This window comes from Nannobrachium achirus (assembly GCF_963921795.1).
Source record: "Nannobrachium achirus genome assembly, chromosome: 4".
Classification (NCBI taxonomy): domain Eukaryota; kingdom Metazoa; phylum Chordata; class Actinopteri; order Myctophiformes; family Myctophidae; genus Nannobrachium; species Nannobrachium achirus.
In genome coordinates this window covers 66,296,808-66,318,523 of record NC_137813.1, presented here as the reverse complement: position 1 = coordinate 66,318,523, position 21,716 = coordinate 66,296,808, and the positions used below count along the sequence as shown (strand labels likewise).

The 21,716-nt window shown below is 43.0% G+C and overlaps 1 protein-coding gene across 1 annotated transcript in view; it reads left to right on the top strand.

Annotated features, from left to right (window-relative positions):
- Nucleotides 1-2,504: 2,504 nt before the first annotated feature.
- Nucleotides 2,505-21,716, top strand: part of LOC308283432 (UNC93-like protein MFSD11) — a gene marked incomplete at its 3' end in the record, with an annotated part of 24,981 nt that continues 5,769 nt past the window's right edge. The window contains exons 1-10 of the mRNA XM_080723865.1: nucleotides 2,505-2,626; nucleotides 4,445-4,591; nucleotides 6,362-6,417; nucleotides 8,555-8,662; nucleotides 10,066-10,145; nucleotides 11,606-11,702; nucleotides 12,569-12,627; nucleotides 12,903-13,071; nucleotides 19,580-19,623; nucleotides 19,853-19,918. Of these exons, the coding sequence (XP_080579991.1) occupies nucleotides 4,496-4,591; nucleotides 6,362-6,417; nucleotides 8,555-8,662; nucleotides 10,066-10,145; nucleotides 11,606-11,702; nucleotides 12,569-12,627; nucleotides 12,903-13,071; nucleotides 19,580-19,623; nucleotides 19,853-19,918 (775 nt within the window). The 5' untranslated portion in view covers nucleotides 2,505-2,626; nucleotides 4,445-4,495. The remainder of the gene's footprint in view (nucleotides 2,627-4,444; nucleotides 4,592-6,361; nucleotides 6,418-8,554; nucleotides 8,663-10,065; nucleotides 10,146-11,605; nucleotides 11,703-12,568; nucleotides 12,628-12,902; nucleotides 13,072-19,579; nucleotides 19,624-19,852; nucleotides 19,919-21,716) is intronic.

Below are 21,716 nucleotides of genomic sequence, written 5' to 3'. Positions count from 1 at the left end.
AGGCCATGACCCCCAAAATAAACATATTTTAACTGGGTACCCCCACCCTGACAAGCACTTGGAATTGTAGGTATTACATTTAATGTGACTCGGTTCTGCAGATAAATATTGTGAAAATAGCCAATCTACAAGCTCACAACGCCTCGCAGATCGGCTATTTCCACAATGTCCGCCTCTTGCTTACTTAATATTTGACTGTTTGGCCAGTTTGGTATTAAAACAGTCTTGACAGTCCTTAAATTGTCACGTTATAAATGTGCAGATACCCTGTATACACTTATACTGTGTGTTGGTTTGTTTACCGTTGAGTGAGGAAAAAAATTACATTAAGCTAATCATCTGGGGACCCCACAAAATAATTTGGGGACCCCACTTGGGGTCCCGACCCCAACTTTGAGAACCACTCGTTTAACAGAAAAGGCAACTGTCTCTCCGGCTCCCTCTAGAGGCTGGTCTCCACGTTCTCTGATCTCTACCAGGCAGCCGGCTCTCGGATTGGCTGGCTGGAGCAGGAGATCTCCGCCCAGCGCAGTCATGTGACTGCGCTGCGTGGCGAGCTGCAGGACGCCTGCCTCCGCGACAACCTGGCCTACATCCCCGTAAGTAGGAATGGGACGATATGAAAATGTCATATCACGATTATTGTGACCAAAGAAATCTCAATTTACGATATTATCGCGATAATCAAAACATCCATTATCCTGGGGCAGAACATTTGCCAAAAATAGCCGATCTATAAGCTCACAACGCGTCGTTGTGAGCTTGTAGATCTGCTAGTTTCCCTCTCTTTTTCATAAATATGTGCTATTGAACACCCTTTACGTCTGTGTGTTGGTTAAAATTATATTGAACCAATGAAAAACTAGTAAAAGCCCTTCGGTCAAAACCTCCTAACTCCACTTGAGCTCATTTTCCTGAAAACGTACATTTTGGTCTGACAGCCTGGCAAATAAAAGGTGAATTAATCCCAGTGCATGATGGAGGATGATATCATGATAAATTAAATTTCTGTTTTTGGCCAAAGTTCTCAAAATATGGACACTAGGGTTCAAGTGGCTAATATAATCGATTTAGTTGATTATGAAAAAATCTCTCTCTCTCTCTCTCTCTCTCTCTCTCTCTCTCTCTCAGGTGGCTAAATTCTCCCCATTGGCTGATCCAAAAGCCAGTCATCGAAGCCCGCTCTCCGATTTGTCGAAGGAGCTGCCGATCAGCCGTAGCTCCGCCCAGCCCTGTCCAAGCCCCGGCGCCTCCTCATAGCTTTCTGTCCGGGGAGCGTGAAGTTACACTGAAGAAGCCCACAGTTTATGAGGACATTGTTGTTCAATTGGGACCAAAGTGTTGGACAGACAGACGGATGGACCAATGGACTGACTGACATAGTCGTAGCACTAAGAAGACACAGGCCAAAGAATGGATCAGGAGGGTGTGGTGGGTGGATGGACATTATTTTCATTCAGAACGGGTACACATTATGGTGTATTATTATTTTATGCTTTGACTACTGAAAAATATTCGATATACAAGCTCACAGCGCGGCACAGAGTGCCACGCTGCGAGCTTGTAGATCTGCCATTTTAGAAAAATGTAAATTTGAATTTTGACCCGATTCTATAAGTGTCTTTTGAATCCTTCTAAGGTTCTAAGGTTATTTCTATGTCAGCAATCTGGCCAGCCATCGTCAAAGAAAAGGTCCTTTTCACTTAACTGGAGCTCAGTTAGTCTGTTCTTCAGAGACTACTGTGTCAGTGGTTTTCATGTGAAGGACCCCCAACATGATATGAATCTGTCCACGGGCCCCCTTCTCAAAATATTCAGTTCCAGGGACCCCCTAGAAGTAAAATTTGAGTTACAAACGTATGCTTTAAAAATACATATATTCAAAGATTTGCACACATTTTCACTACTTTTTCCAAAAATAGCAGATCTACAAGCTCGCAGCGTGGCACTCGGTGAGCTTGTATATCTGCTATGTTTCAATAGTTAAAGCATTCAATAAGTCTAGGCCTAAATGGGTTAACAGAGAAACATGAAGATAGGCAGCTTGACTTGATGAAATACAAACTCATGTATTATACTCTGTTGATTGAATAAAGTTTTATGATCTCGTAATTCTCTCACAGTCTCTCATTTTCATCTAAATACATTCACAATGCGTCTTATCTTGTAGATCTGCTATTTTCAAAAGATCTTTTGCCCATTGTATGCATTTGAAAATGTTTTTGGTAAAGTCTATTTTTAATCCCGGACTTTTACTTGTAACAGAGTATTTCTACATAGCTGAGTAAGCTATTACTAGAGGCTTCCATCACTGCTATAAATAATGTTCACTGAGGATAATGCCAAATGAGTTATACTACCGACCTGTGGAGGGCAGTAATACGCTGTGCGTTGTCTACGCTGCAGGAATGAAAAACAGAAGAAGAGCTGCCTGGAAACAGTGGAAAGACTACTTCATTTGTTGTCCTACTCTAATCAAAGAGTTGTTTCTTAGCTCTTGAATTATTATCATAACATATGTATTATTTCTTACTCAGCTAAAGTACCATGTTGTTGAGGTCGCTATGAGCTGTCAGCCTGTCACAAACTATAGCAGCCACAGGGTTGAACTACATGCAGACAGAAGGTGAGTGTGATTTCATATGATAATAACACACAAACACTGCAATAAATGACTCTCCTTGTGATCAAAGGTCAAACCGTGTACTTCTGGGATTGCTGACAACTTGTGGATGAATTAATTTAGCCTTCTAGTTTACTACTTTGTGTCCAATGCTATGGATAGCCTACATGCAATACATTGTGTATGGGTATTTGATCTGCTGCTTTTTGGTTTTAGAATGAGGAACTCTGTCACACACTTTGACATTTATTGTTGTATTTACTCATACTACTTTGGTATTAGGCCCTATACTTTATTTAAAATGCTTTTGATAATTGTTTCTGGGTTTGCTTCTATTGTGTCTTCTGATTTTAGTATGTTTGCCTAACTTGTGGCTCTCTCTGAACCCTGTAATGCAGGGGTGTCCAAACTTTTTGAGCGGTGGTCACAACGCTCCTATACGTGGCCGTGTGTGTGGGTCTGTCTGTCTGTCTGTCTGTATGTCTGTATGTCTGTCTCCGTGTCCGTAGCCTGCAGTAACCTTTTCTGACCACACATGTTAAGGGAGGGGCGCTGTTGCACACACACACACACACACACACACACACACACACACACCACCGCTCAGTTCACACGAGTGTGATTTTTCAAAAAGGGGGCCACCTTAGAAAATATGAAAACACTCTAAGGGCCGACTAAATCTAGGCATAATGTACACGTTTAAACGACTGTATTTAACTATCATCAATATTTAATATCAATGTTCTTTTGTCAGGTGTGTGCTCTGAACGAAACACAAATAACTCACATTACCAAATGTTACCGGATGTGCAAGGTAAAAATTACTATAAAATAGCCTTTCTTTGACCCCTTCACTCGAGACAACAGGGAACAATCCTGACAAATTATACGCTGGGAAAATATTCTTGTTTGGCGGTGCTGACGGGCCGTTTATAAAACAATTTATGGGAATAAAGTCACAGGCCGTATAATATTTGTCCTTGGGCCGCATTTGGCCCCTGGGCCGCACTTTGGGCACCCCTGCTGTAATGTGTCATGATTGTCTCCGCCAGGCCGAAAGGCATGGCTGAGACTGTCTTGCACCCTGTCTGTCCGTCCATGTGTCCCTGTGTGGCATCCAGGGAATGTGTTTGTTTAGCTACCAACTAATCTCCGGCACCGCTGGCCCGGCCGCTGCCAAACTGCACACACATTCCCTGAATGCCAATTCAGAACCTCTGCCCCACATTTATTTTCACATGGGCCTGTTCTAGCGCCACCATGAGGCCGATTTTTGCAAAACACAATTTACGATAGTACTTCTACAGATTTAGTACAGAAATCACGCAAATCGGTAGACAGTAGCTCTACAGGCTGTCTGATTGTCCATATTCCATCCTCATTGGCCAAGACTGGCTTCCAAAGTTTGCAGGATTGCTCTGTTTTGAACAAAATGCCTCAATTCATGAACACAGCCTGCAATTTTGGTGATATTGTGCACACACACATTCCCACTAGGCAGAGGAAGGAAATTAGATATTGTCAAATCAGCCTCATGGTGGCGTGTAAACCTTTGTATGCGCACTGCCTAGAGGCCAAGGAAAAATCATCACCTTGCATTTTTCATATGCCTTCTAGATGTCATCTTTCTCCTGACTGGAAAGCAATTCCTGTTGTTTTAAGACATGTTTATACAAATAAATGGAACTTGGCTAGTGGGCTTGCAATATTTGTGTGAAGCTTGCACCAAAGACACTCACCTAATCACTTATACCTTTTGCATGATGTGACAATAAACTGGAGTTGATTATATAAATGTGTGTCTTTTTCTGTTCCATTTAGGAGGAGTTAGACACTGATTACACTTGACTTGTTGTCACACTACACGTCATCATGTCTCCAGAGGGGAAATCGCTGTTGAACATCATCATCCTGGGATTTGCCTTCATGTTCATGTTCACTGCTTTTACAACATGTGGCAACATAGAGGTAACAAACTGGATAGCATTGATTACACACATCTGATCATAGTGATTGCATAGAACTTCTTGATTTAGGCCTGATCATTGATCAGGACATCATCAGTCAATCCTGATCATATTGATCACACACAACCTCATGTAATCCTGATTATGTTGATTGAGTTACTATGAAAAGCTCCACCGGCTGTCTGTCAGTCTTTCCGTCACGTCACACTTTTGCCCTAGTCATATCTCTGCCACCGTTGGCCCTATCAATGCCAAACTTTGCAACACACTCCTTGGATGGTAAATCATCATCCACCCCAAATTTCTCACATGGCCCTATTCTAGCGCCACCATGAGGCCAAATCAAAACACATTTTTGGACACTGCTCCTACAGATTTTAGCCTAAAATCACACAAAGCTAAAGTCATGTCATCAACCTGAAGCCGTCCCATTTTGGCTACGATTGCCTTCTAAAGTTTGTGTATGCGATCTGACGGCCGCTTATCTCCCGATTAGGGAGTCTTACTGGTTACATGGAACCTCATATACATACAGTAGAACTGTAGCCTTGGCCGGTCGCGTACCACTTGACTAAAGAGCAGCAACGCACACACACCGTATAGCCTACAGTCTTCCCCCCCTACCTGGAAGCACGTCCACACGACCACACGTGCCAGTCAGTAGCTAGGCTCCACTGACAGTCTGTCTACAACGTCCGAGGAACTGACGGAGCACTCCGACAGTACCTATTTGTACCGCTGCCACCAATGTAGCCTCGGCCGTGTGGCGAACCCGGGACCTACGTATCCGATGGCGCGTACGTTACCACTCAACTAAAGAGCCAGGCTTGCTCGCGAGCAGCAACACACACACTGTATAGCCTACAGTTAGGGCTGTCACGATTATGACATTTTTCATGACGATTAATTGTCACTCAAATAATTGTGATTGATGATTTAATTTATTTTTTGTCGTTGACAATTACATTTCTGTTTGGCTTTTAGCCTTTGAAGACGCACATGGTAGATATGACACATTGATTGATTGATTGAAGACTTTATTAGAAGTTTGCATAGGAAAAGGTACAGTTTCATGACGGTACAGTTCACTGGTACAAGGTCTACTAAAAGAGATCCATGAAAAGACTAAGCTTATTTCCACTGGAAACCATTTAAGTATCTCATATAACATTGAATGACAGACAAATAGAACACAGTACTATGCAGTAGATATGTAAAGAAAAACAAAAAAGAAAACAGTAAGTATAAACAAACAGTATACCTAAATATACAAAGAAATTACTGAGATATTTGACATTGTTATACTTACACTTAAATTGATAGTGGAAATAGCCGTTCGACAAGCTCACAACGCATCGCATCGCGACACGTTGTGAGCTTGTAAATCTGCTATTGCCACTTTTTTATTTTTCATCTTATTTAAACATGGAAACGATTATGACATTATGAAAAAGACATAATCGCGATTAGACGATTATGTAATAATTGTGACGGCCCTACCTACAGTACCTCTTCATTTAATCCTGATCATATTGATTACACACAACCTCATCAATCAATCCTTATGGTATTGATTGATTAGAACCTCTTCATTTAGTCCTGATCATATTGATTACATAGAACCTCAGCAATCAAACTATACTGTAATGCCTAATTTCTACTTCGTTTTGCAACAGTGCCAATAACCTACAAGGTCAGCTATTTGCAGGTGACACCGTTGTACGAGGAAGTATAAACCAGGCATAACCGTCCATTTTCTTTGTCTTCCCAGCAAACGGTGTTGAAGAGCTTCAACAGCTCAGAGTTCCATGGCAGTGGATACACCAGGTAATTTATGACCCAAATGTTGAGCGTTTTACATTATTATATACAGGGTTTCTGCGGTCATGAAATTCCTGGAAATAATTTAAAAATAGAAGAAAAGAAATTCCAGCACTGGAAAAGTTTTGGAATTCATCAAGGGTCCTGGAAGGTCCTGGAAAGAAATAGCTATGCATTGTCTTTGGTTATTGATTTTGTTAATACCTCTGAAATGACAAAGTAAACATGGGCCAAATTGTCAAATATTAGAGGCAGAAATTGTGAGAATAGCCGATCTACATGCTCACAACGCCTCGCAACGCAGATCTGCTACTTTCACAATAGAACAGTGTTATAAGAAAATCCTCAACTCTTAGTGCTCAACAGGGTGCAGGGTCCCCAGTTAAAATATGATTATTTCGGGGGTCACAGCCTGAAAAGGTTGAGAACTACTGCCATACACTACCTGTCTTTGAGCATTGCGCATAGGAGTAAGCGACCTGTTATTGAGCTGAATTATTGTTATATAGTCCTGGAAATTGGGTTAAATATTCTGGAAAGGTTTTGGAAATGAATTGGTGAAAATGTGTGGGAACCCTGTAGTTGTACGGATAGATTCCTCACCTGTTCGCACTTTTATGGAGGCGTAATCGAATGCAGCGGCAAATTACATTAGTAGGATAAATGAATAATCAGTTTAGGTAACAACGTTTACTCTCAGCTCCCTGCATTCCAGTGAAATAAGGTAACACATACATTAAACTCTACATTAAAAAAAGGTTTTTGCAGCATAGAGTAATTTTCGGCGCCCCCAAAGAGATTTTTTAGCAAAAGATGCTGTTAATTGAGTGTATAAGCCATTTGAGTCCTCCCTGATCATGTTTAACCCATTTAGACCGGTTACGCATCATTGCGTATTATTATTTTATGCTTTAAATATTCAAAAATAGCAAATCTACAAGCTCGCAGCGCGGCACTCTGAACATTTTAACTTTGACCCGTCTTTTGAATCCTTATAAAGTTTTTTGAAAAACCTATGTTTCTGTGTCAGTGGTTCTCAAACTTTTTCATGTGAAGGACCGCCAAAATTATATGTATTTGGCCACGGACCCCCATCTCCAAATATTTAGTTCCATGGACCACCCAGAAGCAAAATTTGAGGTACAAACGTTCCCTTTAAAAATACGTATATTGAAAGATTTGCACACATTTTCACGACATTTTCAAAAATAGCAGATCTACAAGCTCACAGCGCGGCACTGTGAGCTTGTTTATCTGCTGTTTTTCAATAGTTAAAGCATTCAATAATTCTAGGCCTAAATAGCTTGTTTCATAGTTTTTTTTTTCTTTTTTTTTTTTTTCTTTTTTTGCCATGGAGCAATTGGCAGAATAAAACTAAATAGTTAAAATGGGCTAGTGGTTATTTTTGTCAGGCAACGTTTGTGTGAGAAGAAAATCTCCAAAAGAACCCTAGCATCCCTATCCTGGGGTGAACATCCCTTCAAATATAGCCGATCTACATGTTTGTCTATTTTCACCAAAGATGGTCTATGTAGTGTAGAGGAGGAAACAGGAGGGGGACCCCATAAACCCCTGGGGGACTCTGGTCAACTAGAACAGTGGTTCTCAACCTTTTCAGGCCGCAACCCACAAAATAATCATATTTTAACTGGGGACCCCTCCCACCCTGACGAGCACTAAGAGTTGAGCCATTACATTTTGTATAACACGGTTCTATTGTGAAAATAGCAGATCTACATGCGTTTGTGAGGCGTTGTGAGCATGTAGATCAGCTATTTTCACAATGTTTGCCTATAATATTTGACAATTTGGCCAATGTTTAATTTGTCATTGTAGAAGTATTAAAAACTCAAATTCTCACTTTAGAAATGTGCAGATACCCTCTATAGTCTATACATTTATGTTCGTTTGTTTACTGTTCAGTGAAAAAACACATTAAGCTAATTATCTGGGGACCCCCCCAAAATAATTTGGAGACCCCCCAATGTTGCACATTAAGTTAATCATCTGGGGACCCACAGAACTAGGGTTTCAATAAATGGATGTTTGTACAAGCAGACTCTTTCCATCTAACTGTCCTGTCCTGTCCTGTCCTGTCCTGTCCTGTCCTGTCCTGTCCTGTCCTGTCCTGTCCTTCTTGTAGCATGTCCATCATCTATGGCGTGTTCTCTGCATCCAACATGATTGCTCCTTCAGTGGTCGCGGTCATAGGACCACAGCTCTCCATGTTCTTTAGTGGACTTTTATACAGGTAACACACACACACCACTTGTCTTTCAGTTAAAGGACAACTTTGTTTTTTTACAACAAGGGTTCATATTTTAGGAAGTAATTAAAGAATATAAAAGATGATAGTTAAAATGTTTTCATTTACTCCTTTCTATCGTTTTAGAGATTTTAATTATTTTGATTTCAGTGGCTGGGGGCATGCGTACAAGTGGCTAAATATGTATTTTTACACAGAATAAGCCCATTCCCAAGATGCACCACAATCTTTCATGGGCAGATGTGACTTCTGGGGTAACTGTAAATAGCAATAAAGAAATTGCAGGCTTATTGTGTCTAAAAAGACATATTTAGCCACTTGTACACATGCCCCCATTCGTACGCATGCCCCACATTTTAGCACGCTAAACGTGCTAAAACGATAGAACGAAGTAAATGAAAACATTTTACCACTCACTTTTTCTTTTCTCTAATTACAATCTAAAATATGAACCCTTGTTGTAAAAAAACAAAGTTGTCCTTTAAAGAGGTGGTACCATAATGTTGTACTTTTTTCTGTTTTCTATGTGTGTATGGAGTTAACATTACTCTAATAGACCCCCGGGTGTGCTTAGAATGTGCAAATTTGCCTTCACTGTGTATTTTTTGGTTTCTTCCTGAAAGCTGAAAGCCCCCAAGTCAAAAGGCCCGATCAAAAAAACATTGATTTAATGACATCATAAAATCATCCCTCCCCTTTTACCATACACACTGTGGGTATGGCTACAGTATTTTCTGGACTATATAAGGCGCACCTGACTATAAGGCGCACTGTCAATGAATGGTCTATTTTCAAACTCTTTTCATATATAAGGCGCACCTGACTATAAGGCGCACATAATATACGCTACCGTTGCGTTATGCATCCAACAGATGGAGCTGTGCTAAAGGGAATGTCAATGTCAATGAATGATCCATATATAAGGCGCACTGGACTATAAGGCGCACTGTAGTTTTTTGAGAAAATTAAAGGCTTTTAAGTGCGCCTTATAGTCCGGAAAATACGGGTACCTTCAGCTTGGTCACCACCCACAATGACAACCAGGCATACCTGGTGTTTTTTCTTTTTTTTTCTTTTTTTTTTTTTTAATGGCACCCCATCTTTACATATCGTCGCTGTCTGGACAAAACCTCTCAACTTTGTGGCATAAATCACGGCTATTGAACACCCTTTACATCTGAGTGTTGGTTAAAATAATATTGAACCAATGAAAAGTAGTAAAAAACCCTCATTAGTAAAAAACCCAGTAGTAAAAAAAGCTCATTTTCCCGAAAATGAACATTTTGGAGTTAGGAGGTTTCGGCCTGACAGCAGAGCTAATACTAGCTGTTACTGTTTGGCCAGTTTCTCCTAATGACATGTGAATGTTGTTCTTTCCCCCCCTGCAGTGGCTACATTGCCATGTTCATACATCCATACACATGGACCTTTTATACAGCCTCTGTACTCGTTGGCGTAGCAGCAGCAGGTAAAATGAAAGTGTTCAAATATCACGTTTGTTTGTTCTCTCATATCAATTCAAATGGTTGAACAATTTGCAAGTCAAATGTGAAGGAGGTTGCCTATGACCCCTGCACAGGCATGAGTTTGAGAAGTAGCATTCTCCTAGCCTAGGGTCCCTTCACCTTTCGGGGTTTGATCCGGTCGGGAGCGGAAACCACTCTACGTCATGTTGTATTCCTAGACGGACTAGGGACTACACTTTGGCCAGAACAAAATAATTCCCCTGCGTGCAAGGACAAACTTTTAAGGCCTACCTAATAAAACCCTTGAAGCAGTGTGGTTTTGCTTTTGGAGAATTCGTTTGGTATATGCATCTTTTAGTCCAACTGGTAGCGACTGGCAAGACTACACAAGGCTACTCGATCATTTTAATTGGGATTGGGGAAACAAACAGGGGGAACCAACACTTCTTCTGCTTGTGGTTTCCGCCTAGACCGCATCAAATGGCCCGTTGTAAACGATCACCAGGCTTTCCCCCGAGAGGCGTTGTGAGCTTGTAGATCGTCTATTTTTGGCAAAGAGGTTTGGTGTCGAAGAGAAAAAAGTACGGAGTGAAAGGTCAAGTTCATTAGATAAGGTTAAATATCTGAAAACACAAATTGACATGAATCCAAAATACACCGACGATTGTGCTGTCAAACGATGCAACTATATGGAATCTATGAAAAGGTTGTGGGGGTCCCTGCTTCATCTCTCTCTCAACCAAGGAAGGGGTCCTTGGCCTGAAAACGTTGAAGACCCCTGGTAGTCTACTTGCCAGCCCATAGAGCCCCATTGTGAACCCGGACATATTGAGTACACCAAGGTTTTATGTCATAAATGTTGAGTATGGGTCCCCAGCATGTAGAAACTGCCAGATGCTAACTTGCATATGTTGAGCAATTTTCATAATTTGCATAATTAGCTTTAATTAGCATAATCCCCTATAATAATGGATAATATGTCAAAAACTGATTGGCCGATTTGAACAATATTGGAGTGGTTTTGGGGGTTATTGAGGATGCTGAATCCATTTTCTAAATTCAAAATGGCCGTTTTAAACCGGAAATGGCCTTATACCAACTTAAAGTGGGGTGATTTTGATACTTTTTTATGTTGTATATGGCAATTTCCGGTTTAAAACGGCCATTTTGAATTTAGAAAATGTCAGAAATGGATTCAGCATTCTCAATAACCCCCAAAACCACTCCAATATTGTTCAAATCAGCCAATCAGTTTTTGACATATTATCCATTATTATGGAGAATTATGCTAAATAAATCGAATTAGGCAAATTATGAAAATTGCTCAACATATGCAAGTTAGCATCTGGCAGTTTCTAAATGCTGGGAACCCATACTCCACATTTCTAACATAAAACCTTGGTGTACTCAATATGCCAGGGTTCAGATTCTGTCCTCTGATCTATGTGATCTATACTTCTAGTGTTGTGGACGGCCCAGGGCTATGTTCTGGCCGTCAACTCCAGTGATACCACCATCGGCAGGAACAGTGGCATATTCTGGGCCTTGCTGCAGTTCAGGTGACTCTCGTTTACTTGCCGTCATTAGCTGCGTATCCATAACGCTTTTTTTGAAAATAGGAAGCGAATCATCATTAAATCGAAAAAGAAAATGTGCATTTTGCCTGTTTCCATTCAATGATAAAATGCGATTCTTAGACTAAAACGTCAGGGAGGGACTAGTGGAGAAGAGAGTCATTTTATGTTTGGTTGCTCTCAGGTGTTGCGTGATGAAAATAGCCGATCTACAAGCTCACAACGCGTCGCAGTGCGACGCGTTGTGAGCTTGTAGATCTGCTATTTTCAGCACGCAACCAAGTGTAAAATCGGTCATTACGATGCCATCAAGGCTTGCCAAAACACATTTAAGTCGCCTAAAAACTTAATCGACTAAAATTTGACTAAAACTAAAACTTTTCAGGTGACTAAATTATGACTAAAACTAATGGCATTTTATTCAAAAGACTATGACTAAAACTAAATCAAAATTCGCTGTCAAAAACAACATTGGTACACCTCCCCTGCCTCTCCGAGAACAGCGGAGGGCTGCGGTGTGTGCGCGCGCGCTCACCGCTCACTGTGTTTCAGACACCCTCCTCAACTAGAACAGAGTAGGCCGACCTGTTTCCATTGCACTGATGCGTGTTTCGTTTTTTCAATAAAGCCCCAAAATTCACCTCCTAAGCGCAAACATGTTTTTGCGAAAAATGAAAGTTTTTGCAAAATTTGAAATGTTTCCACAAAATGATGTATGCGGAAAAGCCTTGATGCGCAAAAAAAGAAAAAAACAGCTTTATGAAAATGCCGCTATTGACTAGCTGTGTTTTGTGCACAGCCGTGTGTTTGTGTGTAATACTCTTTGAACATGTCCATGTCTTTCTTTGCAGCTTGTTCTTTGGAAACCTCTATATATATTTCGCATGGCACCATCAAACTCACATAACAGGTACTGTATTTTAGATGTTTCTTTTTTTTAATCACAGTTTTTACATGGAACGGATGGAGAAGATTACTTTATTGTCAGTGTACGCGAAGCAATTACAATTTATGTTTTTGCATATCCTGAGGGAGGGAGGTTTTTTCTCATTTACTGCCAAGAAAAAACAGACCTTTGTGGTTGCCTGCAGCGACTTTTTTAACGTGGGCACATGCGTGTGTGTGTGTGTGTGTGTGTGTGTGTGTGTGTGTGTGTGTGTGTGTGTGTGCGTGTGCGTGTGTCAGACAAAGCACGCCAGACGGTGTTCATCTCGCTCACGGTCATCAGCCTGGTGGGCTGCTTCCTGTTCTTCCTCATCAGGAAGCAGGACCCTGACCCCACGTCGTCCTCGGAGACGACGTCTGGACCGGGCCTCCTGGTGGACTCGTCGTCAGAGAGTTCCTCCACAGAGCAGTGAGTAAAAGCCCCAGGGGCGTCACAAGGGGGGGAAAGTGGGACTGAGATACTAGGGCCCAAGATGGAGGGGCCTTCAGTATTTTATACTTTAGCTATTGAAAAAATAGCAGATCTACAAGCTCACAGCGTGGCACTGAGTGCCGCGCTGCGAGCTTGTAGATCTGCTATTTTTGAAAAGTCGTGAAAATGTGTGCAAAACTCAAATTTTGATTCTGGGTGGTGTCCCTGGAACTAAATATTTTGAGATGAGGGTCCGTGGGACTGAGTTGCCCAAGGTGGAGGTGCCCTAGTATTTAGAAAAGCTAGTGAAAGCTAGTGAAAGCTATTGAAAAATAGCAGATTTACAATGATGGATCAGAAAGGAACAGGGTGCACACAGCTGAAGGCACTCAACAGGGAAATAATATTAGGGTAAGACTTTGACATTTATAACTTGCATTTAATTTTAACAGGGTTGGTCTCTGTGTTGGATTTAATTAGAAATCAGCAACCACTCCCCTGTTCTCACCTCTGCCACAGCTGATTGGCTCAACACTGCACACTCCCCATTATATGCTAACCAGAAGGCATATATAGGGAGACAGTGGGGAATCACTCTCACTGATGGATCAGAAAGGAACAGGGTGCACACAGCTGAAGGCACTCAACAGGGAAATAATATTAGGGTAAGACTTCGACACTTATAACTTGCATTTAATTTTAACAGGGTTTAGAACCATTCAGTGAGTTAAAACATCAGCATGTGAACCATTCAGATCCGGAAATCTGAGCTATCAGTCGGGGCGGGTGGGGCTCTTAGCCATGGTAGGCAACCCACCTAGGAGAAGGTCACTCTGAGGTAAAAACCAGGACTGTGAGAATTTGCGACCCCACAGTCCTTAAACTAGCATTGTAAAGCCAACCATGAAGAACAAAGTCATCCCAAATCCTATACTTCCAGCGGCGGGAGTCCGCAGGAGCACCGCGGCGGATGGTGGTGCTGGTCCTTCCGGAGGACATCATGACGACAGGACCTCAAACCCACGGGAACGAGGGAGGGTTCTGTCTGACCACAGCATCCCACCCAATGCACTCATGCGTTGTCGGAAACCATTTGTAATGGGGACCTTCAATGCATGCACAGTGAGAGAAGAAGCTAGACTGGTGGAATTGGCACATTGTGCTGAAGAACAGGAGGTAGAGATCCTGGGAGTCCAGGAACACAGAAGAGTCCACACTGACGACCAGATAGACCAGATAGTTTACCACACAGTGGAGAAACGCACGTTCATCACTGCATCTGCGGGGCGAAACGGGGCCCAGGCTGCAACAGGGGGTGTAGGGCTAATGCTAGGTTCTCTGGCGCGCAGGGCCCTCCGACGGGTCCACAAGCACACCGAAAGGATCCTCATGGCTGAATTCGCAGGTAACCCAGTAACAACAGTCATAGTGGTGTACTCGCCCACTAACACGGCATCACCTGAGGATGTTGAGAAGTTCTATGAGGACCTCACAACAGCAGTCCGAGGTGTCCCAGCGCACAACTTCCTGGCAATCCTTGGCGACTTCAACGCCAGGATCGGACAGGAGGATGCACCATTCCCATACCATGAGTCTACCAACCGCAACGGCGCATACCTCACAGCCCTTCTCATGGAACACCAGCTCCTGGCAGCAAACACCATGTTCAGGAAGAAAACAGGGAAGAGATGGACCTTCCGAGACCGAGCCCCGAGGCCTGGAGAGCTACCTAGGCTATATCAGTTGGACTATATCCTAGTGAGGCAAAAGTGGAGGAATTCCATCCTGAACGCTGAGCCATACAGCACGTTCAGCTCTGTAGGCTCTGATCACCGTGTGGTCTCCATGAGGGTGCGACTGAGCCTCAGGGTCCCAAAGCCAAGCCCCAAGATTCGGCATGACTGGAAGGCATTCACGACCAATCCGGGCCTCCAAACCAGGTACACGGAGGAAGTCAGGAAGCGCTTTCGGCAGCTGGATAGGGGAGAGGAGCCCAGCCGTGAATATGGGAGATTCATCACAGCGAACGAGGAGGCGACCAGACTGTGCGTGCCAGTGCTGAACAGAGTAAGAACACCACCACGGTCCAGACACCCGAGGGTTGTAGCAGCACGAGGCAGGATGGAGGAAGCACGACTCAACTTTGAGCGTGAGCCAACAGAGGAGAGTCGCGAGACACTGAACGAAGCCAAACAGTCTCTCTTCAGCACCTACGACACCATCAAAGGGGAAGAAGTGATGGAAAGTGTGCGAAGAGTGCAGGCGGCGCAAGGTGAAAGGCAATACGGGGAGGCCTGGAAGGTAATAAATGAGATGACAGGGCGGAAAAGGGCCAAGGAGGGCCAGGTGGAGGGACACAGCCCAGAGGAGAGGGTGGCAACATGGTTCGACCACTTCCAGAGGCTCCTGGGAACATCAGTGGAAGAGGGAGAGGAGGAAAATATACCGACAGTCCTCCAGGGCCTGAACATCGACGATGGACCCTTCACAACCAGCGAGCTCGCCAGGGCAAAATCCACCCTGAGAGAGGGAAAGAGTGCTGGGCCGGATGGCATACCCCCAGAGGTCTTGAAGAACTGCGACCTAGACAACCTCATCCTAGACTTTTGCAACAATGCTCTACAGCACAACAAGCAACCTGAAATATGGTCTCTGTCTAACATCATCCCGGTGCCTAAAGCTGGAGACCTCTCAAAGCCAGACAACTACAGAGGCATCAGCCTGACATGTATTACAGCTAAGGTCTTCAACCGAATGATACTGAACAGGATACGGCATGCCATCGACCCTCACCTGAGAGAAAACCAAAATGGTTTTCGAGAGGAGAGAACAACCGTAGCACAGATCCTGGCATTAAGGAGATTAATAGAGGAGGTGAAAAAGGACAACCTAGCAGCTGTACTGTGCTTCATTGACTTCAAAAAGGCTTTTGATTCTATCCACAGAAGCAAGATGGTGAAGATCCTTGAGGCCTACAATGTCCCTCCCAACATTCTCCGGGCTATCGAGACCATGTACGCAAAAACAAGGGCCAAAGTGGTGACCCCAGATGGCAGCAGTGAGGTGTTTGACATCCGAGCGGGTGTAATGCAAGGAGACACCCTAGCCCCCTACCTCTTCATCATAGTTCTAGATTATGCGCTCAGGAAAGCCATAGGGGGACGAGAACAAGAGCTTGGCTTCACGCTAACACCAAGGAGGTCAAGGCGGCATCCCGCAGTAGTTCTGACAGACCTGGACTATGCGGACGACATCAGCCTGCTCTCCGACAGCATGGAACAAGCACAAGAACTCCTGAACAGGGTGGAGATAGAGTGTGCCAAAGTTGGACTCAGGCTAAATGCTAAGAAAACTGAGGTTATCACCTATAACCTACCTGATCACTCACCTCTGACAACAACAGAAGGAGCTGTGTTGAAGGAAGTCAAGGACTTCAAGTACCTGGGCGCATGGGTCGACTCAACTGAGAAAGACCTTAAAGTAAGGAAGGCACTCGCTTGGAGGGCCCTGAACGGCATGAACAGTGTATGGAACTCTAACCTCCCCCGCCAAATCAAACTTAGCTTCTTCTTTGCAACGGTGGAGTCTGTTCTCCTCTATGGCAGTGAATGCTGGACCCTGAAGCCAACCCTGCAGAAGTCTCTAGACGGGTGCTACACTAGAATGTTGCGTGCAGTACTCAACATCAACAGGAGTGCACATGTTACAAACAGGAGCCTGTATGAGGGAATACCAAAGGTAAGCGAGAAAATTGCCACCAGAAGAATGAGACTAGCAGGACACTGCCAAAGACACCAGGAGCTTCCAGCCAGCAAATTGGTACATGGGCACCAGTCGCGAGGACGTCCCACAAAAACATACGTGGACGTACTCAAGGAAGACGTAGGGACACAGAACACCAATGAGCTGGCCAGATGTATGGAGAACCGAGATGACTGGAAACAACGATGGAGGGCTCGTCTGAGGACGACCTAGATAGATAGATAGATAGATTTACAAGCTCACAGTGCGGCTACGAGTGCCGTGCTGCAAGATTGTAGACCTGCTATTTTTGAAAAGTCGTGAAAATGTGTGCAAATCTTCCAATACGTGTATTTTTTAAGCGAACATTTGTAACTCAAATGTTACTTCTGACTGGGGGGTCCCTAGAACTAAATACTTTGAGATGGGGGTCCGTGGCCAAATAAATATCATTTTTGGGGTCCTTCACATGAAAAATTTTGAGCACCACTGACATTAGCCTGATTTCAGACTCTACGCTGGGGCTTGAGTCTGAAGTTGTCTCCATTCTATTTGATTGAAAAGGGGAGGGGATTTAAAATTTGAAATTCCCAATCACAAGAGATCTGGTGGGAGGGGTTGTGTTTGACTTTTGCACACAAAACATTCCCTCCTCCCCCTCCCCTCTATGACATGCACCAAACAGGTCATTGTCTTTGATGTTTCATTGATTAGAGAGAATCACTAACGAGCTATCGACACTGTAGTTGCAGCTCTTCTGAAGATCAAAGGAGGCAATTAAGAACGCTGGTGAGCCACCCCTCCCTCCACTGTTTCTGTTGATTTTCAAAAGTTAGACGCACCCCTCCTCCGTATTGCATTGATTTCATTGGTCGGTAGGCCAAGATACCGTACCAAGAGACGCGTCATATGACACATCCAGACCAAGAGATGCAGTTCACTCAGAGAGTGGGCGGGTCTATTGGCTGGAGCCAGGCTACACTGACATAGAAACGTAGGTTTTTAAAAAAAAAACCTTGGGAGGATTTGAAATATTCAAAAACTTGCACAAATGTTACATTTTTCAAAAATAGCAGATCCACAAGCTCACAGCGCGGCACTCGGTGCCGCACTGTGAGCTTGTATATCTGCTATTTTTCAATAGTTAAAGCACATGGGGGGCCCACAGTGAATCCTTGTACCCAGGGCCCAGAATTTGGTGTGACACCCCTGTTGATGGCGCCATAATGTCAGATTTTACACTGGTTGCATGCTGAAAACAGCAGATCTACAAGCTGTGAGCTTGTAGTAGAGATCTTCACGGGGGCCCGGACCCCAAAATTACCCGAGAGACCCGTACCGGGTTCGGTCAGTGTTTTATCATAATCACTCGTAGCCGAGTTGGAAACGGTCGCATTTCCCTCGGAACACTTCGGAACACGGGACTGTAATCATCATGTGTATAACCCGAGCTGACCCAGGACCTGCACTGTGTGTGTGACGTGTGTGTACTTTCTGCTTTTTATGCAAACTATAAAGCAAGCAATCAATCAATGTGTGTGTGTGTGCGCTGGTGTGCACTGCTGCGCTATGATCAGGATACGGAACGAACTGGAGTTGTGTTTAACGTGTGTGCTGTGCTGTGTTTAGGCAAACCTAGGATCAGATTCAGGTCCGTTATTAGCCGCAAGGCAGCGACATGAAGAATGGCTGTAACTGTGAGATGATAACGCTGGTCTAAGATCAGATTTACTGCGGGGGAAAAAGAGCTTGGTGCGTGCGTAATGCATGCGTGTGGGTGATGCGTAGCAGCTTCTCCTGCTGTCGCCCGTCAGGCTGATGAGAAAGCACTCGCCTACAAGTTAAACCATGACAAACAAACCGAAAATGACTTGCCTCTGTTGATAGAAAATAGCCTAAAAGTATTCCTTTATCCTTGCATTTGTTTCAATGTTAATATTAGATTCCTCCTTGGCACAAGTTCACGCCGCACAGCTGCCGTGAGTGAGGGATCTCGGTACATGAAACAGGATTTTAATAATGATTTCATGGTCGGGTCTCTCGGAACCTCGGAAACAAAAGGATTTCGGGACAACATGTCACAGGTTTCGGTCTGTGAAAAAAGAAAGAAAGTCGGAACGGGACGGAATCGGACAAGAGCTTACGGGGCCACTCGGGTTTGGTTTTGTAATTTGATTATTATTTCGGAACCGGTCTAGTTTCTATTTGTTGACGAAATTGTCAACATATTTAGTCTTAGTTTTAAATGGTAAATGGTGCTTTTATAGAGCGCCTCTATCCAATGCGCTTTAGATAGATTGTGCATTACATTCATTCACCCATTCACACACACATTCACACACCGATGGCGGAGGAAACCATGCAAGGCACCAACCTGCTCACCGTGAGCAACTAGGGGTTTTAGTCATCATAGCATGGATTTGATTTAGTTTTAGTCAGTAAAAAGGCATTTAGTTTGATGAAAATCTCATGAGATATAGTCAACTACTACAAAAACTTTTCAGATGACTAATATATGACTAAAACTAAACAAACTTTTATTCAGAAGTCTATGACTAATTTTGCTGTACAAATCAACACTGAATGATATTTCATATTTTTCACTTATCCAAACCAAATTTCGACCATAGAAACTCAAAGATGCTGGCAGCGCAAAATAAACTTTTTGTTTTATTTTTATCAAAAGAAACAAGAAGACCTGTGATTCTCACAGTGCTACCCATTCTGTCTATTTCTTCTAAACATTTCCTCCTCATCTTTGCAGAACACCCAGCGCAGGCACGTGTGCCAAGGCTACAGATGCTTTTGGTGAGTTCAGCCCGCATTGACCATGCTCACACCGCGGCCATCTTGGATTGTGTCTCCACATCGAGTGGCAACACATCTGCGCTTGCATTACAAACCATTGTAAACAATGGAGCGATGGTCTCAAAAATATGAGTTCTGTTCTGTACTTTTTAATCAATCTCCCTCTCTCTCTCTCTCTCTCTCTCTCTCTCTCTCTCTCTCTCTCTCTCTCTCTCTCTCTCTCTCACAGTCAAAGCCTGTAAACTGTTGGTCACCAAAGAGATGCTACTGCTCAGCGTCACTATAGCGTACGCAGGTTGGTCCACATAAACACCAACCCTAATAGAGCTTTGCAGCGGTGGTTTACTGGTGCTACAAAAAATCTCCCATTCATTTTCCCCATAGACTTTTACAAAAATATTTATAACAATTATGTTAAGCCTAGAACCAAGCCATCCAGGCAGAGTCTCAGTGAATCATGACCATAAAACCTTTGATCCTATGTAAAAACATATCTTGATATTTAATTATTTGATAAATACCCTTTGTTTAGCGATTTAAAGAAATACATATTTTCACAGAAGCAAAGGTTTCATGGTCATGATTCACTGCCATCCTGGATGGCTTGGTTCTAGGCTTAACATAATTGTTATAAATATTTTTGTGAACGTCTATGAGGAAATGAATGATTTTTTTTAGTGGCACCAGTAAACCATGCTCTATGGTCTTGGATATTTCATTATAGCGTCATTCTGTGATTTCTACAACTGGTTGGGCTGTATGTGGAACAGCAGGAACATAGCTCTAGCTTTAGAATGATACTAATATCATATTTCTACATATTATTTTTTTTATGAAACGCTGCAACCGTGTGCCGCCTCTTTTCGTGCTTTTTCCCGAATCACAGATTAGGACTTTGCCTGTCAGAATGTTTCGGTCATGAGATTTAGCTTTGTTCCGTGTGATAAGTGTGTGGATTTGGGACCTTTGCTCGCTCTTCCACTGAGCAGAAATTAGATGTTCGCCGGGACCCAAACTAGTGGAAAAAAAAGCAGATCTACAAGCTGTGTCGCTTCGCGCAGCGTTGTGAGCTTGTAGATCGTCTGTTTTCACCACTTTTTGAACGTTTGTCTTCAAACGTATGGAATTTATTTGTTTATTTTTATTTTTTTCTGTGATTTCGTCATGATATTACTGGAAAAAAATATTGAATTTGTTTTTTTTAATTCATGAGAAAACTAAGCTTTTTTTTTTTGATTGTTTGAAAATGTATTGAAATAATAATTAAAAACAAAATGCTTGAAATCACTGCTTAAGAACGACACTACCTAAACATCGTAATATGTCTACATAATTGTGTTTAGGGCTGTCACGATTATGGCATTTTACATGACGATTAATTGTGACGACGATTAATGATTTAATTGTCATTGACAATTACATTTCTGTCTGGCTTGTAGGCTTTGAAGTTGCACATGGTAGATATGACGCATAACCTAAATATACAAAGAAATTACTGACATATTTGACGTTGCGATGCGACACGTTGTGAGCTTGTAGATCTGCTATTTCCACTACTTTTTGAAAGTGTATGAAATTATAGGAACATTTCTCAACATGGAAACGATTATGACGATTATGCAAAAATAATTGCGATTACCTCAAATAATTACGATTGGACGATTATATAATATTTTTGACAGCCCTAATTGTGTTCATTGTCTCCACCAGCCAAAGGCATGGGGGAGAGTATGTTTTCTCCCCTGTCCGTCCGTCCATGTGTCCTCCAGTTTGTCACCAGCTAATCTCCGGCGCCGTTGGCCCGGTCGCTGCCAAAATGAGCACACACACTCCCTGGATGCCAATTCAGAACCTCTGCCCCATATTTTTCAAATAGCCCTGTTCTAGCGCCACCATGAGGCCGATATTTGCAAAACACATTTCTGTACACTACAGATTTTGTCCAAAAATCACGCAAATCGGTAGACAGTACAGTCATGTGATCAACATGGATCTGTCTGATTGTCCATATTCCACCCTGATTGGCTGAGATTGGCTTTCAAAGTTTGTAAGATTGGTCAGTTTTGAACAAAATGCCTCAAATCACGAACACA